Source organism: Dipodomys spectabilis, unplaced genomic scaffold, assembly GCF_019054845.1.
Source record: "Dipodomys spectabilis isolate Male_0828 unplaced genomic scaffold, ASM1905484v1 ptg000175l, whole genome shotgun sequence".
NCBI lineage: Eukaryota > Metazoa > Chordata > Mammalia > Rodentia > Heteromyidae > Dipodomys > Dipodomys spectabilis.
Window position 1 is genome coordinate 14,073,988 of NW_024870852.1, and position 24,200 is coordinate 14,098,187.

At 57.6% G+C, this 24,200-nt stretch overlaps 1 protein-coding gene across 2 annotated transcripts in view; it reads left to right on the plus strand.

Annotated features, from left to right (window-relative positions):
• Src (SRC proto-oncogene, non-receptor tyrosine kinase) overlaps positions 1 to 23,396 on the plus strand; it is a 40,769-nt gene extending 17,373 nt beyond the window's left edge. The window contains exons 3-14 of one of the 2 annotated variants that reach the window (XM_042694742.1): positions 2,923 to 2,990; positions 8,733 to 9,124; positions 10,402 to 10,501; positions 14,134 to 14,232; positions 14,368 to 14,471; positions 16,194 to 16,343; positions 17,317 to 17,472; positions 18,345 to 18,524; positions 20,040 to 20,116; positions 20,657 to 20,810; positions 20,930 to 21,061; positions 21,238 to 23,396. In XM_042694742.1, coding sequence (XP_042550676.1) covers positions 8,884 to 9,124; positions 10,402 to 10,501; positions 14,134 to 14,232; positions 14,368 to 14,471; positions 16,194 to 16,343; positions 17,317 to 17,472; positions 18,345 to 18,524; positions 20,040 to 20,116; positions 20,657 to 20,810; positions 20,930 to 21,061; positions 21,238 to 21,446 — 1,602 coding nt within the window. In that variant the 5' untranslated portion in view covers positions 2,923 to 2,990; positions 8,733 to 8,883 and the 3' untranslated portion in view covers positions 21,447 to 23,396. Of the gene's footprint in view, positions 1 to 2,922; positions 2,991 to 7,510; positions 7,652 to 8,732; positions 9,125 to 10,401; positions 10,502 to 14,133; positions 14,233 to 14,367; positions 14,472 to 16,193; positions 16,344 to 17,316; positions 17,473 to 18,344; positions 18,525 to 20,039; positions 20,117 to 20,656; positions 20,811 to 20,929; positions 21,062 to 21,237 lie in introns of those variants that run through there. The other variant, XM_042694743.1, reaches the window with a different exon arrangement.
• The last annotated feature ends 804 nt before the right edge of the window (positions 23,397 to 24,200 follow it).

Consider the following 24,200-nt stretch of genomic DNA (forward strand, 5'->3'; position numbering starts at 1 on the left):
CGAGCTGAAGTTTTTTTTTCTTTTGGTGGTGTTGGGGTTTAATCTCAAGGCCTCACGCTTGGTAAGCTGGAGCAATACCTGATGAACCATGCCTGCAGCCTTTTTTGCTATTACTGGAGTTTGAACTCAAGGCCTCACAATTGCTCAGCTTCTTTGGCTAGTGCTTTATCACTTGAGCCTAGCGTCTAGCATCGCTGTTTCTTGTTTCTCCCTCCTTCCTCCTCCCTCCTCCCAGTAACGTAGCTTGAATTCAGGTCCTGAGCACTGTCCCTTAGTTTTTTCCACTCAAGGCTGGCGCTCTACTCCTTGAACCACACTTCCATATCTGGCTTTTTGCTGATTAACTGGAGTTAAGAGGATTCACTCCCAGTCTGGCCTGCTCAGGCTGGCTTTGAACGATGATCCTTAGGTCTCAGACTTTGAGTAGATAGGATTATAGGCAAGAGCTACCAGTTCACTGGTTATTTATTAAATAGGGTCTCTTTTCCAGCCTGTGTGTGGGCCTGGAATGATGCATTTTCTTTCTTTCTTTTCTTTTCTTTTTTTTTGTCAGTCGTGGGGCTTGAACTCTGGGCCTGGGCGCTGTCCCTGCACTCTTCAGCTCAAGGCAAGTGCTCTACTGCTTGAGCCACAGTGCCACTTCCGGTTTTCTAATGGTTTATTGGAGATAAGAGTCTCTCGGACTTTCTTGCCCGGGCTGGCTTTGAACCGAGATCCTCAAATCTCAGCCTTCTGAGTAACTAGGATTATAGGCGTGAGCTACCGGTGCCCGGCTGAATGATGCATTTTCTTAAGGCTTCCCAGCTTCTCTACGTGGAGGCAGAATCATAATCCTTGCACGTAGATAAGATTACAGGCTGGAGCCTTTGGTGATTGCCCCTCTCCTCCCTCCCTCGCTCCCACCCTCCCCCCTCCCCCTCCCCCCTTCCCCCCTTCCCCCCTTCCTCCCTTCCTTCCTTCCTTCCTTTTTTTGTCAGTTGTGGGGCCTGAGCTCTTGGCCTGGGCGCTGTCCCTCAGCTCTTCAGCTCAAGGTGAGCTCTCTACCACTTGAGCCACAGCCCCACTTCCCATTTTCTAGTGGTTTATTGGAGATAAGAGACTTTGGGACTTTCCTGCCTGGGCTGGCTTCGAACCATGATCCTCAGATCTCAGTCTCCTGAGTAGCTAGGATTATAGGTGTGAGCCACTGGTGCTGGCTTTTTTTTTTTTTGGGGTCTGGTCGTGGGGCCTGAACTCTGGGCCTGGGTGCTGTCCCTCAGCTCTTCAGCTCAAGGCCAGCGCTCTACCACTTGAGCCACAGCGCCACTTCTGGCTTTTTTCTTTTTGCTTACGTGGTGCTGAGGAATTGAACCCAGGGCCTCATGCATGCAAGGCAAACGCTCTACCACTGAGCCACCTTCCCAGCCCTGGCTTTTTTTTTTTTAAAAGACAAGAGTCTCACTGTGTATCTCAAGTGGGCCCTAAACTCCCAGTCTTGCTGCCTTTGCCATTGAGGTGCTGGGATTACAGGAGGATGCTAGCACATTGGTTCCTAGGTAATGCTTCTGCTAATGTGAAGGAAAGAGGAGAACCTGTGCCCTCTCCCCCTCCCCTTGCCCCCCCCTCCCCCGCCTGGGCCCCCAGGGCAGGGCTTGGAGGCCGAGGGTGGGCCCGCAGTGCTCCTGCGTGCTGCACCCTGGCTGCTGTGTGGTCCCAGCCCATGCTTGTTTCTCGTGCAGGTGTCTGTTTTCCCTTTGGGGAAATGCGCTGGCAGTGGGGCTGGGGCCTGGCTGGGACTAGTGGTGGGGAGGTGGGGGTGGGCAGATGGGTCCTCTGTCATCTGGGATGGTGGCCTGGGTGCTGACTTGGCCTCGGTGCCCCTGTCCTGTGTCTGGGCTGGCTGCAGGCGGCCAGGCCTGGCTGTGAAGGCCTTTGCGGGGATCAGCTCCAGCTGCCTGGGCGTCTCCATGACACCAAGGGAGTCTGGAGGTGGGGAGGGGGCTCGCTTAACCCGATGCTGCACTCCCACCTGCCCAGCTGGGGGCCCATTAGGACTTGGTGCTCCCCTGGGCAGAAGCTGCTCACATCCACCCGTTGTACCCCATCCGTACCCCATGACATTCCTGGGCCACTAAGCACAGCTCCCACCTTCGCCCTCTCTGGGGGGGGTGTGGACAGAGGCCCTCTCTGTACCTCCTCTAGGGGGAGTCTTGGGGTACCCAAGGCTGCTGAGCCCAGAGGCGTGACACTTGCTTCCTGAATCTGGATGACCTCAGGCAAGCAGCTAAACCTCTCTGTGCCTCCATTTCCTCATTCACAAAATGGAGATGCGCATTTGGGGCTGGGGGGGGTCTCCTGTGCACGCAGCTTACTTATTAGCGAGGTGCGTGTCCCCAGGAATCTCTCCCGGGCAATTATCTGGCACTGCCACCCGCCTCCCTGAGCCCCAGGTTGCCTGACAGGCCCCTGTGGACTTCCTCTTCTCTGGACCCGGGCATAGGAGAGGGTGGATCTGAGAAAGGCTGGTGCTGGAGGTTCCGAGCGTGCTGTAAGGCATCAGCCGGTGCCTGTCCCTCCCTGAGCTACCCCCCAGCCTGTTGTTTCTTTCCCAGCCCCTCACAGTCCCAGTCACTGGCACTTGTCACTGCAGCTGCTCCGCATTTGTCTTTTTCCCACCACAGTAACTGACACTTAGTAGGTGCTCATTTAAGCTTTGCTGGAGCAGGCATGATTGCTCAGGAACGGGGGGACTGCCCTGGGCCTTTTGTTGCTGGGCCTCTGCACACACAGGAACGCCTTCTTCTGTTCAGTCCTAAGGCTGCCTCTTCCAGGCAGCTGGCCAGGCTTGCGTGTGTGAGAGGACCGGGGCATGGGATGTGTGTTGCTTGGCCCCTGCGCTGCAGCCTCATGCAAGGCGCATGCGCTCATCTCCCCCATTTGCAGAACAGAGCTGGAGCCTCGGACGCGTCGTGACTGCAGTCATGAGCAGCAGAGCCAGGAGCTGAGCCTAGGTAAGCCCACACCTTGCCCCAGAGGGGAAAGCAGACACACACACACACACACACACACACACACACACACACACACACACACACACACACGCCAAAAGGATACCAGGCAAATTTTGGGGGTCCTTCCAGAAATGGGGAACATAGCAAGGTTTCCTGATCCAGGTTTTGTTACACATGGTTTTGACCATGAATGGTCAAAAAAAAAAAAATAATGAAGAAGAAACTTTGTTGTTGTTGTTGGTCATGGGGCTTGAACTCTGGGCCTGGGCATTGTCCCTTAGCTCTTCAGCTCAAGGCAAATGCTTTACTATTTGAGCCATAGTGCCATTTTCTGTTTTCTGGGGGCTAATTGGAGATAGGAGTCTCATGGACTTTCCTGCTTGAACTGCCAGATCTCAGCCTCCTGGGTAGCTAGGTTTAGTTGGGATTATAGGAATGAGATACTGACACTCAAGGTCCCCTTCCCTCCCAAGCTGGCTTTGAACCATGAGTCTCAGGTTTCAGTTTCCTATGTAGCCAGAGCTACAGGCTTGAGCCACTGATGCCCAGCTCACTGCTGGCTTTGAACTGTGATCCTCAGGTCTCACCTCCTGAGTAGTTAGGGGTGCAGGCGTAAACTACCCAACGCTCGGCAACTATTTTTGTTGTTGTTGTTGTTGATTGTGGGGCCTGGGCGCTGTCCCTCAGCTCTTCAGATCAAGGATAGCTCCCTATCTACCACTGGAGCCACAGCACCACTTCCAGTTTTCTGAGTGGTTTATTGGAGATAAGAGGCTCACGGACTTTTCCTGCCCTGGCTGGCTTTAAACTTCGATCCTCAGATCTCAACCTCCTGAGTAGCTGGGATTACAGGCATGAGCCATGGGCTCCCAGCTCCACTCCCTGTTTTAATTTTCTTCTCTTGTATCTTTGTGTGGGCTTCGTTGCCTGAGTGGGCTGTGAGGATTTGAGTGAAGAATCAACATTAATTCTTCCTGCATGCGTGGTGGAATTCACCAGTGATGTCCTGGCCTAGGCTTTTGGGGGACCTTTAAAACTTCCCCTAAAAGTTTTTAAATTCAATTTCCTTACTTACTTTAGGTTTACTTAGATTTTCGATTTCTTTTTAGTTTGTGTAGTTAGGGGGTTTATGTGATTTCTGTCAGTGTTGTTCACAGTAGTCCCTTATAACCATCTCTGTTTCATTCATAGTTTGGCTTCCTTTTCATTCCTGTTGTAATAACTGAGCCCTGGTTACTGTAGCCAAGGATTTGCTAGCTTTGTTGACCCTTTCCAAGAACCAAGCTTTGATTTTGTTTTCTATTGTTTTCCTACTTCATTACATCCTGCTCTAATCTTTATTATTTCTTTCTTTTACTTGTTTTAGATTTAGTGTTTTTTTAAAGCTTAGGTTGTTTTTTTTTTTTTTTGGGTCTGGTCGTGGGGCCTGAACTCTGGGCCTGGGTGCTGTCCCTCAACTCTTCAGCTCAAGGCTAGCTCTCTAGCCCTTGAGCCACAGGGCCACTTCCGGCTTTTTTCTTTTTGCTTATGTGGTGCTGAGGAATCGAACCCAGGGCCTCAGGCATGCAAGGCAAGCGCTCTACCACTGAGCCAACTTCCCAGCCCCAAAGCTTAGGTTGTTGATCTGAGAGTTTTTCCTCTAAGTACTTAAACTAGAAGTTTCCCTTTATGGTCTCTTCCTACATCCATCCATCTTCCTGTGTGTGATATTTATAGTCTGTATTGCTTAGTCTCATGTTTACCCTGGATTATACAGATGTCCATATAGATGTATATATGGGATCGTGTAGGGTTTGAACACAGGGCTTTACACTTGCAGGCCCTCTACTGCTTCAGCCATTTCTCCAGTCCTCTTCACTTTCTTATTTTTCCAATGATGTCTTGCTTTTTGCCTGAACTGCGGTCCTCCTATTGACACTTCCTGTGTAGCTGGGATGATCGACAAAAACCTCCATATCTGGCTTTTTTTTTTTTTTTAATTAAGAAGAGGTTCTATGAACTTTCCCCCCAATCTGGCCTCCCCAATCTCAGCCACTTGTGTAGCCAAGATGATCGTCATGAGTCACTGTGCCAAGCTATTTGCAGATATTTCTAGAACACCTCCTGGTTTCCAGAGAGCCAGCCTGGTTGCCGGGATGACCTGCTTGCGCGGGGCTGTGAGTCAGGGGAGAGACGCCAGAAGTGGAGCCATCGCAGTGGCCTGGGCAGGATGCTGGGCCGCTTCGCCTTTGTCTCTGTGGAGTTTGCAGATGCCATCTTGTCACCACTGTAGTGGCCCTGGGACAGGCTGTGGCCTTCTCACGGACTCCTCCTGCGCCCTGTGGTGTTCTTGTGTGGCACAGAAGGAGGTGGGGCATGGGCCCCGCACAGGGTGGAGGGAGGCAGGCCGTCCCGCCGCTCACTCTGGCCTTCTGGCTCCTGACGCCACCCCACCTGCTGTCCCGACACCTGTCGATTACAGAGCCAGGGCCTGGCCCAGCCCCACAAACCAACAAACATTGCAACCAGGGCCCCTGGACTCTGGGCTAAAGATCCCGCCTTGCTTTCCTCCCCTGCCCCAGAGGGGAGAGAGCTCTGGTGAGTGGAAGCACACAGGGCCTGGGGCCTCTCCTGACCCTGTTCCTGTTTCCTAGATCCTCTCAAGAAGGCGGGCTGGAGTGCCAGCTCTGCTCTCATCCCCTCCCAGGAATCCTTTGCTTTCCCTTCACTCATTCTAAAGGAAGCTCATGTTCTTAGTTCTTCATGTGTTAGTAGCTTTTATTTTTAGTACTTTCTCCTTCCCTTTCTTTTTCTTTCCTTTCCTTTCCTTTTCCTTCCTTCCTTCCTTCTTTCCTTCCTTCCTTCCTTCCTTCCTTCCCTCCCTCCCTCCCTCTCTCTCTCTTTCTCTCTTTCTCTCTTTCTTTCTTCCTTCCTTCCTTTCTTTCTTTCCTTCTTTCTTTCCTTTCTTTCGGCTTGAACTCAGGGCCTGGTCACTGTCCCTGAGCTTCTTTTGCTCAAGGCTAGTGTTCTACTTCTTGAGCCACAGTGCCATGTCTCCCTTTTTCTGTGTATGTGGTATTGAGGAATCGAACCCAGGGTTTCATGCATGGTAGGCAAACACTCTACCAGTAAGCCACATTCCCAGCTCTTCTTTTTCTTTTCTTTCTTTCTTTTTTTTTTTTGGTCGTAGGGCTTGAACTCAGAGCCTGGATGCTGTCCCTGAGCTCTTTTGCTCAAGGCTAGTGCTCTACTGCTTTGACCCACAGCACTACTTCTGGTTTTCTGGTGGTTATTTAGACATAAGAGTGTTTGGCTTTGCACCACAATCCTCAGATCTCAGCCTCCTGAGTAGCTAGGATTCCAGGCGTGATTACACCAGCACCTGGCAATAGCTTTTATTTTTACATGGACTTTTTTCCAAAAGACATTTTTCCTGCCAGGTGCAGAGGCCTGTGTGGCGTCACGGGGAGCGCATGGGCTGGTGGGCTGTGGGGCCTCCAGAGGGCTGGAGGCTCTGTTCACTGGTCAGGTCAACAGCTCCCTCCGGACAGCAGCTTACACTGGACCTCCAAGGCTTCCATAGAAACTGGCCTTTCCGGCCTCAGGCTGTTTACCTCCCCCCCCGCCCCCCTCCCCCCTTCCCCCCCCTCTTCCCCCCCCCCCCCCCCCCCGGCTTTGGTGGTCCCTTGGGCAGCTGAGCAGGTCTCTCCAGGGCCTCCCGTGGGCTCCCTGGCTCAGCTGAGTGGCCTGGGGCCCAGAAGGCGCCTGGCTGATCTTTGTTCCCATGGGGGGAGGCGTCTTCAAGCTGAGTCTGACCCTGAGCACAGGCGGCCCTTTCCCAGGCCTCAGCCTGTGCAGGACCCTTGTCTCATTCACAGTTTCACAAGAGATTCTGGGTTGAGGGGCTGGGAATGTGGCTTAGTGGTAGAATGCTTGCCTAGCAAGCATGAAGCCCTGGGTTCCATTCCTCAGTACCACATACACAGAAAAAGTTGGAAGTGACGCTGTGGCTCAAGTGGCAGAGCGCTAGCCTTAAGCAAAAGAAGCTCAGGGACAGTGCCCAGGCCCTGAGTTCAAACCCCAGGACTGGCAATAAAAGAGATTCTGGGTTGGGCCAGGGCTCCCCCCTGCTTGGCACAGTCAGAGCCTGATGAACCTTTTTTTTTTTTTTGTCTTTTGTCTTTTGTGCTAGTCCTGGGGCTTGAACTCAGGGCTTGGGTGCTGTCCCTGAGCTCTTTTGCTCACAGCTAGCACTCTATCACTTGAGCCACAGTTCTACTTCTGGTTTTCTGGTGGTTAATTGGAAATAAGAGTCTTCCAGACTTTCCTGCTCGGGCTGGCTTTGAACCAGGATCCTCAGATCTCAGCTTTCTGAGTAGCTAGGATTACAGGCATGAGCCACCAGGCCTGGCCTGATGAACTTTGATGGCCTAGAGGGAGCACTGGAAGGTAATTTCTCTTGGTTCATAGCCTCGGGGCAGCCCCTGAGAAGTGTGTGCTTCCTGCCTTCGCAGATGAGGACGTGGAGACCCAGACAAGGGATGTGACTTGCCCAGGAACACATAGCTGGTTGAAGTGGAGCAAGGTCTCTAGCTCAAGACCCCAAGGCTCCATGTCTGGTGTTGGGGCCTAGTCCCCAGACTGCTTCCCAGATCCTCTGGGGCAGCCTTGTCACCCTCCAGGTGAGGGGATGGCTGCTGAGGTGGGGGGCTGGGGAGAGCCCTGGCTGCCCGCAGTGGGGAGCCCCAGCAGCCCGGGCAGAGGGAGCTGGATGAGGATGGCCTGGCGGAGCCTAGAACTGGCTCCCTGTTTCCCCATCTCTCTACTCCAGATTTCTTTCTGGCTCAGGGTGTGCCACTACTGGGACTTTGCTGTCCCAGGCTGGCTTTGAACCGCGACACTCAGATCTCAGCCTCCTGAGTAGCTGGCTGTCACTCTGGTCACCTCTGCCTAGGCCTCACTCCTCCCCTCGTTCTGTTGGCTGTGCAACATGCTGTGTGCCCCGCCATCTTCTGGACACTGGCAGTACTGCAGTGTGCCAGACAAAGCCTAAGACAATAATCACAGGAAACTCTTTTTGGGTGGGGCAGGGTGGGGTTAGGAGATAGATGAGGAGGGGCACGTGTAAACATGGAAGGGCACAAAGTCAGGAGGACTTAACTCAGTGAAAGGAGCTTCTCAAGGGGGCAACTTTGGGGCTGAGACTTAACTAGGTGAAGAAATGGGGGAGGAATTTTCTCAGCCATGGGAGCCATGTGTGTAAAGCCCTGGGGTTAGAGTGAGCGCCCAGGGTCTGGGTGCTAGCCTTCAGTTTTTTTGCTCAAAGCTAGTGCTCTATCACTTTAGCCACAGTTGCACTGTTTTGTTTTTGTTGGTCGTGGGGCCTGGGCGCAGTCCCTCAGCTCTTCAGCTCAAGGCTAGTGCTCTACCATTTGAGCCACAGCGCCACTCTTGGCTTTTTCTGTGTATGTGGTGCTGAGGAATTGAGCCCAGGGCCTCATGCATGAGGCAAGCGCTCTACCACTGAGCCACCTTCCCAGCCCCCTTTTTTTTTTTTTTTGATAATTAATTAGATATGAGTCTCGTGAGGGGCTGGGAAGGCTTGCTGTCCATTGTCACTTTTAGCACCTTTATCCCCAGTGTTAGATAATTTCAGCCCATTGTATATTCACTCAACAAGCCATATGCTTGGTACTAGAGACACATACATAGCCAGGTGATGTCCCCCGATTTCTACTGATGGGGCATTTCTTCTCTGCCTAGCCCTGTTCCAAGCAAGAGCTCTATGGATGCCGGCCGAGTGGTCCCTTTACAGACGGAGAGACTGAGGCTTTGAGAGACATCTCTACTGGACTGGACCTCAGTTCCCCCATCCTCTGAGTAGGTGGGGTACCCTCTGGCCCTGGCCAGCGCCATGGGCAGCAACAAGAGCAAGCCGAAGGAGGGGGGCCAGCGGCGCCGCAGCCTGGAGCCCACCGAGGCCCCAGGTGCCTTCCCGGCCTCGCAGACGCCCAGCAAGCCCGCCTCTGCCGATGGCCTCCGAGGCCCGGCCTCTGCCTTTGCGCCCACTGCTGCCACCGCTGAGCCCAAGCTGTTTGGGGGCTTCAACTCCTCGGACACCGTCACCTCCCCGCAGAGGGCAGGGCCGCTGGCCGGTCAGTGTCCGCCTGTGCGTGGGCAGGGTGGATGTAGGGGGGCGTTCAGCCACGGGGGACCCGGTCCGGGGCTCCCGCCTGCAGCCCAGCTGGGAGGAGTAGTTGTGGCCTGGGACCTGAGCAGCGCCAGCGGCACCCCTGTGCCCTGGGCTGGCACCGTGGGGTGCTGTGGCCCTGGTCGGGTGCTGGAGATCAGTTCAGATGCCCAGAGTCCCATGGGGACCTGCGAAGACTCTGCCATACCTGGTTTCACACTAGGGACACGTGTACAAACATGCCCCATGCCCTGTGTGCAGATACACCTGCAGTAAGACCCCTGAACTGTGCACAGGACACACAGCTCACTGACAGCCAGACAGATGGCTGCATGCCCTTGGCCAGCCCTGGACCCTGTGGACACCTGAGTGACACAGACCCACAAATGTGTCCACATGCCCACAGAAGCACATGCATGCACACATATGCGTGCATGCACACACACGCATTTGGACAGGGAAGACGTGTGCGGCCCCGAGCATGCCCAGACCCCTGCACCTGAGGGAGACGGGACTGTATCCCAGGGCTGCTGGGAGGACTTGGGGTGCCAGGCTGGGGTGCTGGGCACTTGTCAGCAACAGGAGGCCAGTCTTCAGGAGTCCCCTGGGAGTGAAGCCAGGCCGACCCCGCACCTGCTTTTTTTTTTTGATAATTAATTAGATATGAGTCTCGTGAGGGGCTGGGAAGGCTTGCTGTCCATTGTCACTTTTAGCACCTTTATCCCCAGTGTTAGATAATTTCAGCCCATTGTGTATTCACTCAACAAGCCATATGCTTGGTACTAGAGACACATACATAGCCAGGTGATGTCCCCTGATTTCTGCTGATGGGGCATTTCTTCTCTGCCTAGCATTTCTTCTCTCCCATCTCCCTCAGGTGCAGGGGTCTGGGCATGCTCGGGGCCACCCACGTCTTCCCTGTCCAAATGCATGTGTGTGTGCACGCATGCATATGTGTGCATGCATGTGCTTCTGTGGGCATGTGGACATATCTGTGGGTCTGTGTCACTCAGGTGTCAACAGGGTCCAGGGCTGGCCAAGGGCATGCAGCCATCTGTCTGTCTGTCTGTCAGTGAGCTGTGTGTCCTGTGCACAGCTCAGGGGTCTCACTGCAGGTCCTCACATGGCCCCACACGGTGCCCACACCCGCTGTTCCTGCCAGTGTCCAGGCTGGTCACTGATGGGGCAAGGGGGGACGGCGGTAGTCCCTAGTGCCCCCTGACATCCCTGCTCTCCCTGCAGGTGGAGTGACCACCTTCGTGGCTCTCTATGACTACGAGTCACGAACAGAGACTGACCTGTCCTTCAAGAAAGGGGAGCGGCTCCAGATCGTCAACAATACGTGAGTCCCTCTCTGCCCCCCTAGCCTCCGCCCCTCCATGCCACACAGGACCCTGTGGGGGACTTCACGGTGGGAAGTGGTCTCCGGCCTGCTGCTCCCCAGAGCTGCCAGCAGAGGGCAGTGCAGAGCCCGCATTGCCTCCCTGGCCCTGGCCTGCACCGTGGACCTCCCCAACCTTGGGGTCCCCTCTACCCCGAGCGCTGGCTTGCTCTCTACAGCCCTTTCAGCCTCTCCTTCTCTCTGCTTCTCTCTCGCTGGCCCTCAGGAGGAAGGTGGACGTCAGGTGTGTAACCCCGCTTCAAGGGGGCCGGCTGGGGATGCTTGGCTGGGGCTTGGGGACTGCTGTCTGCACGCGCCTCTGCTGTGTTCCCGCCTGTGCTCTCTGGCGCCCTCTGCTGTTGCTGTCCCTACCCCACACTTCCCTGGCTTATACCTCTCCTCCCCTCCCCTGCTAGTTTGACCAGGTCCCTGTCTGGCTGGGAGGGTTCCCCATAGCCTCCCACCTCCTCCTGCCCCTCCCTCTGATCTGTCTGCACACACTGAGCACCAGCTGCATGCAGGGACCATGCCGGGTGCAGAAGGCTCTGGCTGTGGCGAGGAGCCTCCTCCACGGCAGGCAGAGGGTGGCTGTGGTCTGGCCCAGGGTCTCTACTGTGTGCCCCTCTCTGGTGGTGAGCACAGGCCAGGGAGGGCGGACAGGGCCTCCAGGGAAGGCAGGGTGGAGGTAAAGGAGGTGAGCCGCCCTTGGCCAGGGTAGCCGGTAGAGGCACAGGTGCCATCAGGGTGCAGAGGGCCGGAAGCAGCTGGAAGTGGAGTGGCATAAGGCCCGCCCCACATGGAGTCTCGCCGTTAGGTCCCGCCCCCCTTCCGGAACTCCCGCATGCTGCTCCCTCTGCCTGTGCTGATGCTTCTCCCTTCTGCCTGATGAACTCCTATTCATCCCGCAAGATCCAGCAAAGGACTGCCTTCTCTGCCAGGCAAAAGGGATGCGAGGTGCCCGGCGCCTCCTAGTTGCTCTTTTCAGTGACACTACTGGGCAGTAGTGATGGGGCAGGACTGTCTCTTTTATACAAATGAGGAAACTGAGGCTCAGAGTCGTGAAGGCCTTGTCCAGGGTCACATAGCTGCCCAGAACTTGGGCAGTGGTTCTCCCTCCCCCCCTGCTCCCCTCAGGGGGGTCCCCAGCCCCCTGTGCTTCTCCCTCCCCCCCTGCTCCCCTCAGGGGGGTCCCCAGCCCCCTCCCCCACTCTGATGTGTCGTCTTGCGTGTGTCTCTGTTCTCTTGTCACCAGCTGTCTGCATCTGTGTTGCTTCAGCGAGCAGCTCTGCTCTCTGGCCGCCTCGTTGGCTCACCTTGTGTTTCTGGGTGTGAGTCACAGGTCACACGATTTCAGCTGCGTGTCAGCCCCGAGAAGCGGGGCTTTTATTTGCTGCATTTCACAGATGAGGAAACTGAGGCCTGAGAGGTGAAATGACTTACCCGAGGTCACACAGCTGGTAGCCGCAGAGCTGGGCAGAGGAGTGCTCTCCAGCCCATGGGCCTTGGCAGGGGGTGTGTGTGTGGGGAATCCTTTCCCTTTCAGGGTGGTTCTGGGAGCGGGGTGTGATGGGGTCTCATTGATGGGGGCCCCTGGAAGCCATGACTCCCGTCTAAGTGCTCATCCAGCAGCTAGGAGGAGCAAGTCGTGGCATTGTCAGGAGAGGAGAGGTTTGGGGGTGGGCCTAGTGAAGATGGACACCCAAATCAGAGGGGCTCGGATACCCCCACCTGTTAGGATCTCTGTGTGCCCTGCTGGGGTGCCCCGCTGGGCCCATGGCTGCCAAGCCTCCACCTGCCCCAGCCACACCCTCTGAATGAGTCTGGTGTGGGGCTGGGGTGGATTGGGCTGGTGTCTCGCAGCCTGGAGACCCTGCTGCTTGGATCTCGGTGCCATGGGGCCCTGGGTCCGAGGAGGCCCCACTGTCCCAAGCCGCTGACCTGGATCCCCCAGAACTGGCTCGGCTTGGCTCCCACCCAGACTCCAGCCGTCTCTTTGGGGAACCCTCGGCTGGCCTCTGAGTCCTGGCCCAGGCACTCTGGGAGCTGGGAGCCTCCAGGCAACTGTCTTCCTTGTGACTTGAGTCTGTTTTGTAGTTTTGGGCAAGTCCTTGCCTCTCTCCATGCCTCAGTTTCCCCAACTGCACAAAGTGCTGGTCTGTTCTAGTCTGGGTGTCCTCAGTGGATCTTTCTACGTCTCTAAGCGGTCCCCCGTGGGGGCTGAGGCCCGGCCTTCCTCCAGGAGTCCAATGGGGTGGAAAGGTGTGGCTTTCCCCAATGGGACCACAAAGGGAGGCCGGTGGAGGTTGGGGTGTGGAGGCTGGCCTCGCTCCTGAGATGGACTCTGCTCCCCTCGCCTGGAGCTCCCATGTGTGTCTGACCCATGTAGCCCAGTGGTAACCCCTTTTATCTCATTCCATCTTGAGAGCATCTGGCCCTTCTGGCCTTCCTTACTCTCACCAACCACAGGAAACTACACCACAGCCCCAAGGAGCTACCTTCCTCCTCAGCCTCCTTCAGACCTGCGAATCTAGGGCTGTGTGACCTTGAGCAGAGCCCTTGGCTTCTCTGGCCTCAGTCTTCCCATCTGTACTAGGGTTGCAGGAGGGGCTGGACCCTGGGCCCCCCTCCCTGTGCCCTCCCTGTGCCCCACGGTTGCTTTGGATGCGAGGCGGCTGGGTGCCCCTGGCTCTCGCTCTCTCCCCGGCTCCTTCTTCTCCTGCCTCTCACCGCCCCCCTCTCTGCCTCTTCTCTCCCCGGGCCTCTCGCTTGCTCCTCCCTCCTCTGTGTCTCTGGACCCCCACTCCAGCCAGACCTGGTTCACATTCAGATGGCTGCAAAGGTACTTCCGCCCTCCCCTCCCTTCCCTCCCTCCCTCTATCCCTCCCTCTGCCCTCCCAGGCCCAGGGACCTAGACTGTGCACTGGGAGCCCCCCCCCCCCACCTCTGCTCCTCCCCTTTGCCCCTCCGCAAGGGGCAGTTAATGGGCTCTGCCTCTTCACCCCCCCCCCCCCCCATGTGAACTGCTGTGTGACTTTGGGCAAGTCCCAGCCCCTTCTGGCCTCAGTTTCCCCCGGGTTTGGGGGTAGGCTGCAGGAAGAGGACCTTTAGGACCTTGCTCTGTGTGTAGGTCTGGGCCTGGCCTGTCACCAGAACCCGCGAGGGCCATCCTCATCCCCACTTAGATCTCGTGGCCCCCAAGCTAGGGCTTCGGGGTCTGGGGCTTGGGGGGCTTTGAAGGTCTCCTTGGACATCATCTTGGTAGGGATTTTCCGTCTGTGACTGCCTTGCTTGCCTGTCGAGATGGGGAGCTTCCCCCCTCCTAGGCAGCCCTCAGCATCTGGGGGTGCTTCTGGACCCTCCGCTGGCAGAGCGTACTCCATCCTGGACTGGGGCCATCTGGGCCAGGGAGGGGAGCTGGCCGGACCTGGTCCACCTGCTGTGCTGGCCGCCAGGGCCTCTCTGGGCCTCCCTGGGCTGTGGACTCAGTGCAGCACTAGGGAAGATCGGTGAGCTCTTGGGCTTGCTTGGTGACAGTCTCTCCCCCCCGCCCCCCACTTGTTTTTTTCTTTTGGCTTCTTTCTGGCCCTGCACAGAGAGGGAGACTGGTGGCTGGCCCACTCGCTCAGCACAGGACAGACCGGCTACATCCCCAGCAACTACGTGGCGCCCTCAGACTCCATCCAAGCTGAAGAGTGAGTGCTCTTCCTGGCCACTGCTGCCGCTGGCTCAGCGTCCCTCCTGGGTTGGAGTGGGAGGTTTGGCCTCCCAGAGGCCCAGCCTCATCCCAGAAGCTTGGCCCCAGTACCACCCCGTCTCTTCCACCCCAGGTGGTACTTCGGCAAGATTACCAGACGGGAGTCAGAGCGGTTACTGCTGAACACAGAGAACCCAAGAGGGACCTTCCTGGTGAGAGAAAGTGAGACCACGAAAGGTATGAGCACTTACGTGGCCCAGGCAAAGCTGAGTTGGGCTGGTTGCTGGCACTGGGTATTGCAGAGTGAATAGGAGTTTGGTATGTGGTATGGTGTAGGAAGAGCCCTCTAGGTGGAGGGAGCAGCAGGATCAGTCAAGGAGGGGATGGGGGTGGCTGAGAATGGTGAGAGGTGAGGGAAGGATGGGGTGTAGCCTCCCGGGCCTCGGGAGCTCCCATGGGGAGTGGGCACAAGTTGTCAGGTCTGTGTGTCACACAGCAAGATCTGTTCCCAGACTGGCGCCGCAGCCATGAGCCCCTTCCCCTTCCCTACTCCAGGGGCCTCTGCGGCTGGCTGCGCAGGGGTGGGCCTGACCTTGTCCTTCCGCCATAGTCTGGCCCTCTGGTCACACCATCCCCCCATCACCATGGCAACTGAGCTGGGCTGCTTCCTGTGGGCCTGGGGCTCAGCAGGAGATGGAAAAGCGGAGCCTTTCCCCCTCCATCCGCCCCCCTCCCCCTCCCCCGGCCTCGTGGGGGGTCGGGGACTGTGTGAGGAAATGGAGCTTGGTGGTGGAGGGTTCTGGGGAGGTGTGCCCGTGTAAGTGTGCATGGGTGTGCGCATGTGTGCACACGGGGTCAGGGCTGGCTTGGGCTTCAGGCATGTGGCTTCTGGGCCACACATGACCTGCGCCATCTGCAGAAAACCCAGGCTTTCCAGGGTGCGCCTGAGCTGCTTGGGGGGTGTCCCCGTGCTGCTTGACCTGCTGGGTGACCCAAGGCCTTCTTGGGGGCCTAGGCTCCCCCATCTGTACGTCCAGCTCAGGAGGCCAGCAGGAGTTCCAGAGGCCTTCCAGGCCTGAGACTTCCCCTTCTCTGGGACCCCTGGGACTCAGCCTCGCTCCCTGAGGCCTCCCTGGCTGTCCCCGGGGACTGATTCACCCACCGAGGCTCCCAGCCAGGCCTAGCACTGCCAGCAGGACGAACCTTTGGCTAGAAACTTTCCCCCAGCCTCAGGGAGGAAGGAGAGGCCACACACAGCTGTGTGGTCTCCTGCCAGACTTCCACAGCCTCAGCTCGCCCAGTCTTCCGGCCGGGCTGGAAGGGGCTGGCGGGGACATAGACTGTGGTCAGCCCTGGAGAGGGGACAGCGAGGCTGTGCTGCGCTCCTCTGTCAGCTGGGGTCTCATGGAATCTGTGCTGGAGAATCTCCACTCTGTGGAGGGAGAGGCGGGCCCAGACAGGGCAAGCAACTTGTCACAGTCACACAATAGAGATGCACATGCGCGGCCAGGCTTCCCAGACCTTCTAAGGGTCATGAGTTTGTGGTGGGCCGAGCACCCGTGGCTCAAGTCTATTATCCTGGTTCCTCAGGAGGCTGAGACCTGAGGATCACAGTTCAGAGCCAGCGGGGGCAGGAGAGTCCACAAGACTCTTATCTCCAATTAGACACCAAAAAAAAAAAAAAGAGAGAGAGAGAGAGAGAGCTAGAAGTGGCACTGTGGCTCAAAGTGGTAGAGCGCTAGCCTTGAGCAAAAAAAGCTAAGGGACAGCGCCCGGGCCCTGAGTTCAAGTCCTGTACCAGCACAGAAAAAAAGCAAAAGCAAAAGAAGATAAGTTTGTGGTGGGACTGTGCAAAGAGAGCTAGCAAACGGAACTAATAGGAGCGGATTGGTGGGACCAGGGCTGGTCACCCCGGGCAGCCCCCACTGATGGGCACAGTCTCCTGGCCCCTCCCCGCAGGTGCCTACTGCCTCTCGGTGTCTGACTTCGACAACGCCAAGGGCCTCAATGTGAAGCATTACAAGATCCGCAAGCTGGACAGCGGCGGCTTCTACATCACCTCCCGCACCCAGTTCAACAGCCTGCAGCAGCTGGTGGCCTACTACTCCAGTGAGCCGGGGTGGGGGTGGGGGCTCCCCTGCCTGCCCTTCCTCCCCTTCCCTCCTTTCCTCCGTCTACCCCTCCCTCTCCCCCTGTGGCCTGCCTCCCCCCCCTCCTTCCCCTCCCTTTCCCCCCTGCCTGGTGAGGAGGGGGCTTCCTGCAAGAGCTGGAAGGGAGGAGGAAGCGGACTCCTTCCCATTGTTTCTGCATGCTAAGACCGGTCTGAACTGGTTACTGGGAGAGGAGGAGGGGGCTGCGGGCTGCAGCCGGGAGGGAGAAAGGAGAGGAGAGGAGAGAAAGAGGGGTGAGTGCAGTAGAGAGCCGTGAGCTCTGGGTGCTGTGGATGGGTGTGGGCACGGGGGGGGGGGGGCATGTCCCCGGTCACCTCAAACGCATCCCTCAACCATCCCTAGTGCCTAGGCCCCCCGATCATGCCTTCAGGGCTGCCTTGAGTCAAGATGAAGACCCCAGCCCCCCCCTGCTCCTTCCCTTGCCCTTCTCTCCCCTTCTTTGCAGCTCTCCCAGCACCTGCACCTTCCAGCAGCTTCTCCAGACAGCCGCCCATCTTATCTGTAGCCTTTAGGCTATGTACTCTGCCAGGGGTACCCTCCCAGTGACCCCCTCTGCAGACCCAGTCCCTGCTCCTTCTGGGAAGCCTTCCAGGCCTCCACACCTCCCTCCTCCCCCGCCCTCAGCACACGCAGCTCCCCACACATGGCTGTGAACGTTTAGGGCCCACATCATTCCCTACTGTGTCCCTAGCATGCTAGAACTCTGAATGAATGAATGAAGCAAGTCAGTGTGGTTGGCACAGTTGACCAGCTTCGGGGTGGGGTGGTGGGGTGTGCAGTTGTTGATACTTTTCAGTGGGGATACCCTATGGGTCCCTGGAGCCTTGGGGCCTACACACACTGGGGGGGGGGGAAGCGGGGACCCCCTGAGGGGACTCCTGCCTGAACTCCTCTTGCTTCCTTGTTGCCAGAGCATGCCGACGGCCTGTGCCACCGGCTCACCACCGTGTGCCCCACATCCAAGCCGCAGACCCAGGGCCTGGCCAAGGATGCCTGGGAGATCCCCCGAGAGTCCCTGCGGCTGGAGGTCAAGCTGGGCCAGGGCTGCTTCGGGGAGGTGTGGATGGGTAAGCAACCAGGCCCTGGCTTCCTTGGCAGCCCGGGGCTCCCGTGCTCACGTACTCATTTTAATTCACGGATGTTGATTGCTCAGAGCCGCCGGTGTCCCTCTGGCATTGTCACACATGCTTGTAATGCCCTTGAGTCACATTCACCCCCTCTAACCCTCCCAGGGGGGGCTGCTCTTTCCCTGGGGTACAGTCCCCCAAGTGCTCAACTGAGCTCCTTTGACTCCTGGGAGCCTGAGCACCAGTCCACCCACAGCTGCTCAGTGCAGGTTTTAATCTCTTCGACTGCAACCTGGGCAGGCGGAACTGGCCAGTTCCAGTGCCAGGGGAGGGGGGGCGTCCTGGGCAACTTCCTGTCTAGCTGGAGGCGTGGGGAAGTGGTCCTTGACAATGAACTCCGTGTAGCCCAACACATCCCAGGCCCCTCCACGGCCAGCTGCCTCCTGCTGACTCCAGAGTGGCAGATGGGGTTAGAGGTCGCCTCAGTATCCCCTAGGTATTCCTTCTCTGTCATCTGCCCTGCTGTCCAGAGAGGGGCTGCAGAATGGCAGGGGAAGGTAGGGCTGGGAGGATCATGGGGACAAAGCCTGGAGGCTGAAGGCCAAGCCTGAGGAAGGGAGGTCCGGCTGTGGGCGGGAGGAAGGGGAGACGGCGAGGCTGGCCAGGGGCAGCCTCAGCTCAGCTTTGGATCCAGGGCCGGCCACCTGGTCCTCGGGTCCATTTTGCAGATGGGCATGTGGAGGTTGGGAAGGAGCACCAGCCTTGGCCGGGCCTGCTCTGCCAGTGGCGCGGGGAGCTGGGCGCTCCGGCATGGCAGGTCCTGGGCTCCGTGGGGCCTCCGGTGAGGTAGCTGGTATTCCTCCCCCACACAGGGACCTGGAATGGCACCACCAGGGTAGCCATCAAAACCCTCAAGCCGGGCACCATGTCTCCAGAGGCCTTCCTGCAGGAGGCGCAAGTCATGAAGAAACTGAGGCACGAGAAGTTGGTGCAGCTGTATGCTGTGGTGTCAGAGGAACCCATCTACATTGTCACGGAGTACATGAGCAAGGGTGAGGCCTGGCGCCATTGGGACTCAAGCAGGGGAGGCTGAGGGCCAGCTCTGGCCCCTCCTGGAACCCAGGCCAGCCTGTGTGGCCATGGACGTGACGCCGGGACCATCCCCCGGGGATTGCCTTCCCCTTTCCGCTTGCGCCATTGATTTTCCCCTAAGCCCCTTCTGGCTTGACCTTGACTTACTTTTTTTGTGTTTCTTTGAGACAGGGTCTTAGCATATCATCCAGACTGCTCTCAAACATCCTGGGGCTCAGATTATTCCCAAATTCGAGATCCTCCCGCCTCAGCCTCCTGAGTGCTTAAGTTTTAAATTAATTACTCTTCAAAATAAGAAATGTAGGGGCTGGGAAGGTGGCTCAGTGGTAGAGCGCTTGCCTTGCATGCATGAGGCCCTGGGTTCGATTCCTCAGCATCACATAAGCAGAAAAAGCCGGAAGGGGCGCTGTGGCTCGAGTGGTAGAGCGCTAGCCTTGATCTGAAGAGCTGAGGGACAGCGCCCAGGCCCAGAGTTCAGGCCCCACGACCGACCAAAAAAAAAAGAAAAAGAAAAAAGAAAAAAAAATGTACTCGTTACCCAACTTAGGAAACTGTAACCCTTCTATATATCACCTTAATAATACAAATAAAAGCCAGGCGCCAGTGGCCCACACCTGTAATTCTACCTACTCAGGAGGCTGAGATCTGAGGATCATGGTTTGACACCAGCTCAGGCAGAAAAGTCATGAGACTTTTTTTTTTTTTTTCTTTTTCATGAGACTTTTATTTCCAATTAACCACCAGAAAACCAGAAGTGACACCGTGGCTCAAAGTGGTAGAACACTAGCCTTGAATGAAGAAGCTCAGGGACAGCGCCCAGGCCCCAAGTTCCAGCCCCATGACCAAAAAACAAACAACAACAACAACACCAAAACCCAAAAATACCATTTAATTAAAAATGCTTCTATCCCCATTTTTTTTGTGCTTTACTGGAACTGAAGGCTAAAAGTGCTCTATCACTTGAGCCACACTCCCAGTCTCTTTGCGTCTTAGTTTTTCAGATAGGTCTGAAAAACTGATTTTACTGGGGCCCAGCCTCTAATTTTAAACCTCCTACCTCTGCTTCTTGAGTAGCTGGGATTGCAGGTATGTGTCACTCTGCCTGGTCCAATATACGCCTACTGAATTGTCCAGTCGAGTGAGTTTTAAGCAGTTTCTGTGTGTCACCACCTCTAGGGTGTCTGTCCTGTGACACGGTTGATAGGTTTCTCTGGAAATTCCCTGTATGTGATCTTTGTTTAGCTATGTGTGTCAGTGGTTTGTGCCTTATGTTGCTGAAGTGGGTTTGGTGGGGTTCAGGCCCTGAGGCTGGCCTGGTCCTCTTGGGGCCCTGCGGGGGTGGGGGGCGCCTCCCACTTGCCTTTATGAATGCAGAGCGAGGCTTGGTTCTGAGGCGGGCTTGGTGGAGCAAGCCCTTCTGCTTCCCAAGCAGGGGGGTGCGGGCCGAGACTGGAGCTAGGTCTCTCTTTGCCCAGGGAGTTTGCTGGACTTCCTCAAGGGGGAAACGGGCAAGTACCTGCGGCTTCCTCAGTTGGTGGACATGGCTGCTCAGGTGAGTCTCCCCTCCCACCTCCTCACCTGCCGGGTTCCAGCCTCTGGAGCACCCCCACCCCCTCCCAGGAGGCCTGCCTGAATTGCTCTGCATGGATTATCAAACCAGTTAGAGGGGCTGTGGGAGATGGACAGAGGCGCCAGGACTCACTGAGTGGCTCTGGGAGACTGCAGGCTTTATTTATTTTCCCCTCTGTAAAGGTCATTTAGTCACTCCACAATCTTGTGTTATGGCCTGCTACGGGCAGTGCCAAGATGGTTTTCTCCCCCTTTGCTCTTGAGTGGCCACAGGGTGTGGACTGCAGGCAGGGTGCGCTGCACCTGCGTGCTGCCGCACAGCTGGGCCTGGGGCCCGTGCTGCCGGCCTCCCTGGCTGCTCCCGCCTCGTCCTCTCCCTCTCCCTGCGCCCTGCATCTCCTCCCTCTGCACTCCAGCCGTGGGTTGTGCATTGGTGGTGTTTGGGTTGAGCTGAGGTGTGGCAAGGGCGGGACACATAGCTGTGGCCCCTGAGCTGGCACCCTGGGGGGGGGTCTCCCTGCAGATCGCCTCGGGCATGGCATACGTGGAGCGGATGAACTACGTCCACCGGGACCTCCGCGCGGCCAACATCCTCGTCGGGGAGAACTTGGTGTGCAAGGTGGCGGACTTTGGGCTGGCCCGCCTCATTGAGGACAATGAATACACGGCCCGGCAAGGTGGGGACAGGGTCTGGGGCGGTCGGCGGCTGGGGTGGGCACCACTGCTGGGTCTCCTCATCTGCCCGATGGCAGGCAGAGCACCGTGACAGCCGCCCCGGCCTTCCCCGTGCCCGCAGGTGCCAAGTTCCCCATCAAGTGGACAGCGCCCGAAGCAGCCCTCTACGGCCGCTTCACCATCAAGTCGGACGTGTGGTCCTTCGGGATCCTCCTGACGGAGCTCACCACCAAGGGACGGGTGCCCTACCCTGGTGAGGAAGCTCCTCGAGCCCCTGTGCGGAGCCTCAGTTTCCCTATCTGGGCGCCCCCTCTGGTCCGGGGAGGACGTAGGGCGGCTCTACTTCTCGGCATGGTGCCCTCTCGTCCCCCTCTGCCCCTCCCCGTCTCCCGTCTGCGGGCAGCTCCTCATGCCCCCTTCTGTCCTCAGGGATGGTGAACCGGGAGGTGCTGGACCAGGTGGAGAGGGGCTACCGCATGCCCTGCCCGCCCGAGTGCCCCGAGTCCCTGCACGACCTCATGTGCCAGTGCTGGCGGAAGGAGCCGGAGGAGCGGCCCACCTTCGAGTACCTACAGGCCTTCCTGGAGGACTACTTCACGTCCACCGAGCCGCAGTACCAGCCCGGGGAGAACCTATAGGCAAAGGCGCCCCCATGACTGCGCTTGGCCTCCCTCGGCTTGGCTGGTCTGGGCTCCCGGTGGGTCTCGGAGGTGGGGCCTGGCCGCCCTCTGCCCGCCCACCGTTGGCCCTTCCCGGGAGGGCTGAATTCATCACCAAGGCCAAGGCCTCTGCTGTGGGGGACAGGGAAGAGCTTCTGGACCTGGGGCAGCCCAAGAAGACGGACCGAGGCCAGCACCATGACCACCATCTCAGCGTCTGCTCCGGCCACACACCTGCTCCCTGCCATCCCTCCGAGTCCGCCCCTCTCTGGAGGAGGAACTGGGAAGAAGGGCTGGGCCGGGATGCCCTTTTCCAGATGGACCCCTAGCGCCCGCCTGCTCCTTCCCCACTCCCTCCACCCTAGGGCTGTCTCGAGAGCCTTTCCAAAGAGGAGCGATGGCCCCAGGCCCTCAGTCAGCTCGCCAGCAGCCTCCCGCCTTCCAGGGCTGAGACGTCTGTGAGTGGAGCTCCTGGGTCTAGAACCTTCTCCTAGGCTGGGCAGCCCATGGCCCAGTGGGATTTGGTGATGGGGGATGGGATGAGCGCTGCCCCAAATCCTACCTGTCACCCCAGGGACCCTTGGAAATGGTCAGATCCTCGCCCCCATTTTGCCCATAGGGAAACTGGGTGTAGAGGAGGTAGTGACTTGCCCGGGGCACAGAAGAGTTAGGATCGTGGGACCCGCGGCCGGTGCTCCCTCTGTCGTCCTCAGGAATTGTTCTCAAAGGCATTGTGGACGGATGGACGGGGACAGCCCAGGGGACAGGGTCTAGAGATGGATTGGGTAGCAGAGTCCTATTATAGTTGCCGTTTTGTGAGTCTGTCTGTCCATTGTTGGGAAGAGAATGGAGGCAGGTGTGAGGCTGAGCCAGGAGTAGAGGAAGGAGATGGTGGTTCAAGGAAGCAGCTTCAGTCAGAATGTGGCCAGGGTTTGATCTTTGGAACCAGCTGGACACAAAGGGGAGGGAGCTCCCAGGCTCTGGAAGCAATCAAGTGGAGGCAGAAGAACATGGAGGCTAGGAGGCCCTGTCCCTGGCCTCTGCAGGGAACCCCAGGTCCTCCTTTTCTATTTGTCCTGAGCATTTCTACTCTGGGCCTCTGCGCTCCTCCCCAGGCTAGCATTTATAACTCATAGCTGTAGAGAGGAGTGTCTTGGCTGTGTGACCGTGGGCAGCTCTGCTCCCTCTCTGAGCTGCCAGGTCTGCAGGCCTGTGTGTGGCCCTGGCCTCTGTACCAGCTCAGTTCCTGTCCAGACCCAGCGGCTGGGCAGTCGCGTGGAGCCCAGCCCCGGGGACAGCAGGTGACTGTTTGGATCCTCGTGTTGCTGTCTAGCCTTAGGGCTATGGGGTGGCGGCTTTTTCTCCTGGGCCTCAGTCTGTCTCTGTACACAATGGGCAGCTGCCCATGGTGACACCTGCCAAGGGCCCCTGTGGTCTCTGTGTGTGTGCATCTGTGTAGCTCCATGTGCGTCCGTATTTAACATGTACAAAACGCCCCTTCTCTGTCCCTAGTGGTGCCCATTTCACCCACTGTCCTGTCACAGCAATGACATTCCTTCTGTGGGGCTTCTCAGCCCGCCGGGCCCCCATGGTGACGTCCGACGGCCGTGCGCCAGGCCGCGGGGCTGGCTGATGAAATGCCACCTTCTCCTCCCATCTGCCCGTCACCTCTGAGCTCGGTCACCCGCGTGTCCCCCACCCTGCCCAGCTGCCCAGGGCCCTTTGTATGAGGTGTCCTAATCCTGTCTTCTTTTTTTTAAACAGTGTTTTGTAGATTTCAGATGACTGTGCAGAGGCCCCAGGGACCCCTGCCCCCTCCCCCAGCTCTGGGCGGGCTTAGCCATGCCGCATTCCAAGGCCCAGGCTTGGGGAAAAGGGGGGGGGGGGTCCAGAATTGGTTGTAAATACTTTGCATATTGTCTGATTAAACACAAACAGACCTCAAGAGTTTGACTGGTGATTTATTGAGCGTGTGTGTGTGTGTGTGTGTGTGTGTGTGTGTGTGTGTGTGTGTTTTAGGGGAGTTAGAAGCCAGATGTGAGAATGGTCTGTGGTCGGGAGCCTTGGGCTGGGCTGCCCTGGTAGCTGGCAGGGTTAGGGTGGGGGCTGACAGGGCTCTGATTAGAGATACCCGTGGCAGGCTGTGGCCGTGTGTGCACATCTGCTGCTGTGTTGGAGGATCACATCTGGGGAGAAGCACCAGACCATGCCTGGGGTCCCCCAAAGCTTGGGAAGCTCAGGATTCAAATGGTCACCTACAGAGGCTGCCAGACCTGAGTGGAGAGTGTTGCTGCTGTGGCCATGGAAGATCTGTGGGAGGCGCCGGGCGGTGTGTATAAACCTGTGTTTACAGGTTTATGAGGCTGCCGGGGCACAGGAGAGAGCCAGGAGGAAAGCCTACGGCCTCACCCTCCATTTCCCCCACGGAAGGGCACAGCGGGGCTAGGGGGCTGACATTCTCCATGGGAATGCCCACCCAGGTGAGACCCCACCACTACAGAAGATCTGAGCCAAACACTGGGTGCTCCAGCCCCCCTCCTTCCCAGCACCCGCGGCCCGGTGCTGGGGGGCCGGAGCTGCGTGCACATGTGGTTGTGGTAGGGAACGAGGTAAGCCGGTTTGCTCTGGCTCCTCGTGCACAATGCATCTATTTCCCCATCACACATCCAGGGGGCGTGAGTGCCCCTTGGGCCTTGTGAGCTCAGCTCATCCCCTGCAGCCAGCCGCTCCCAG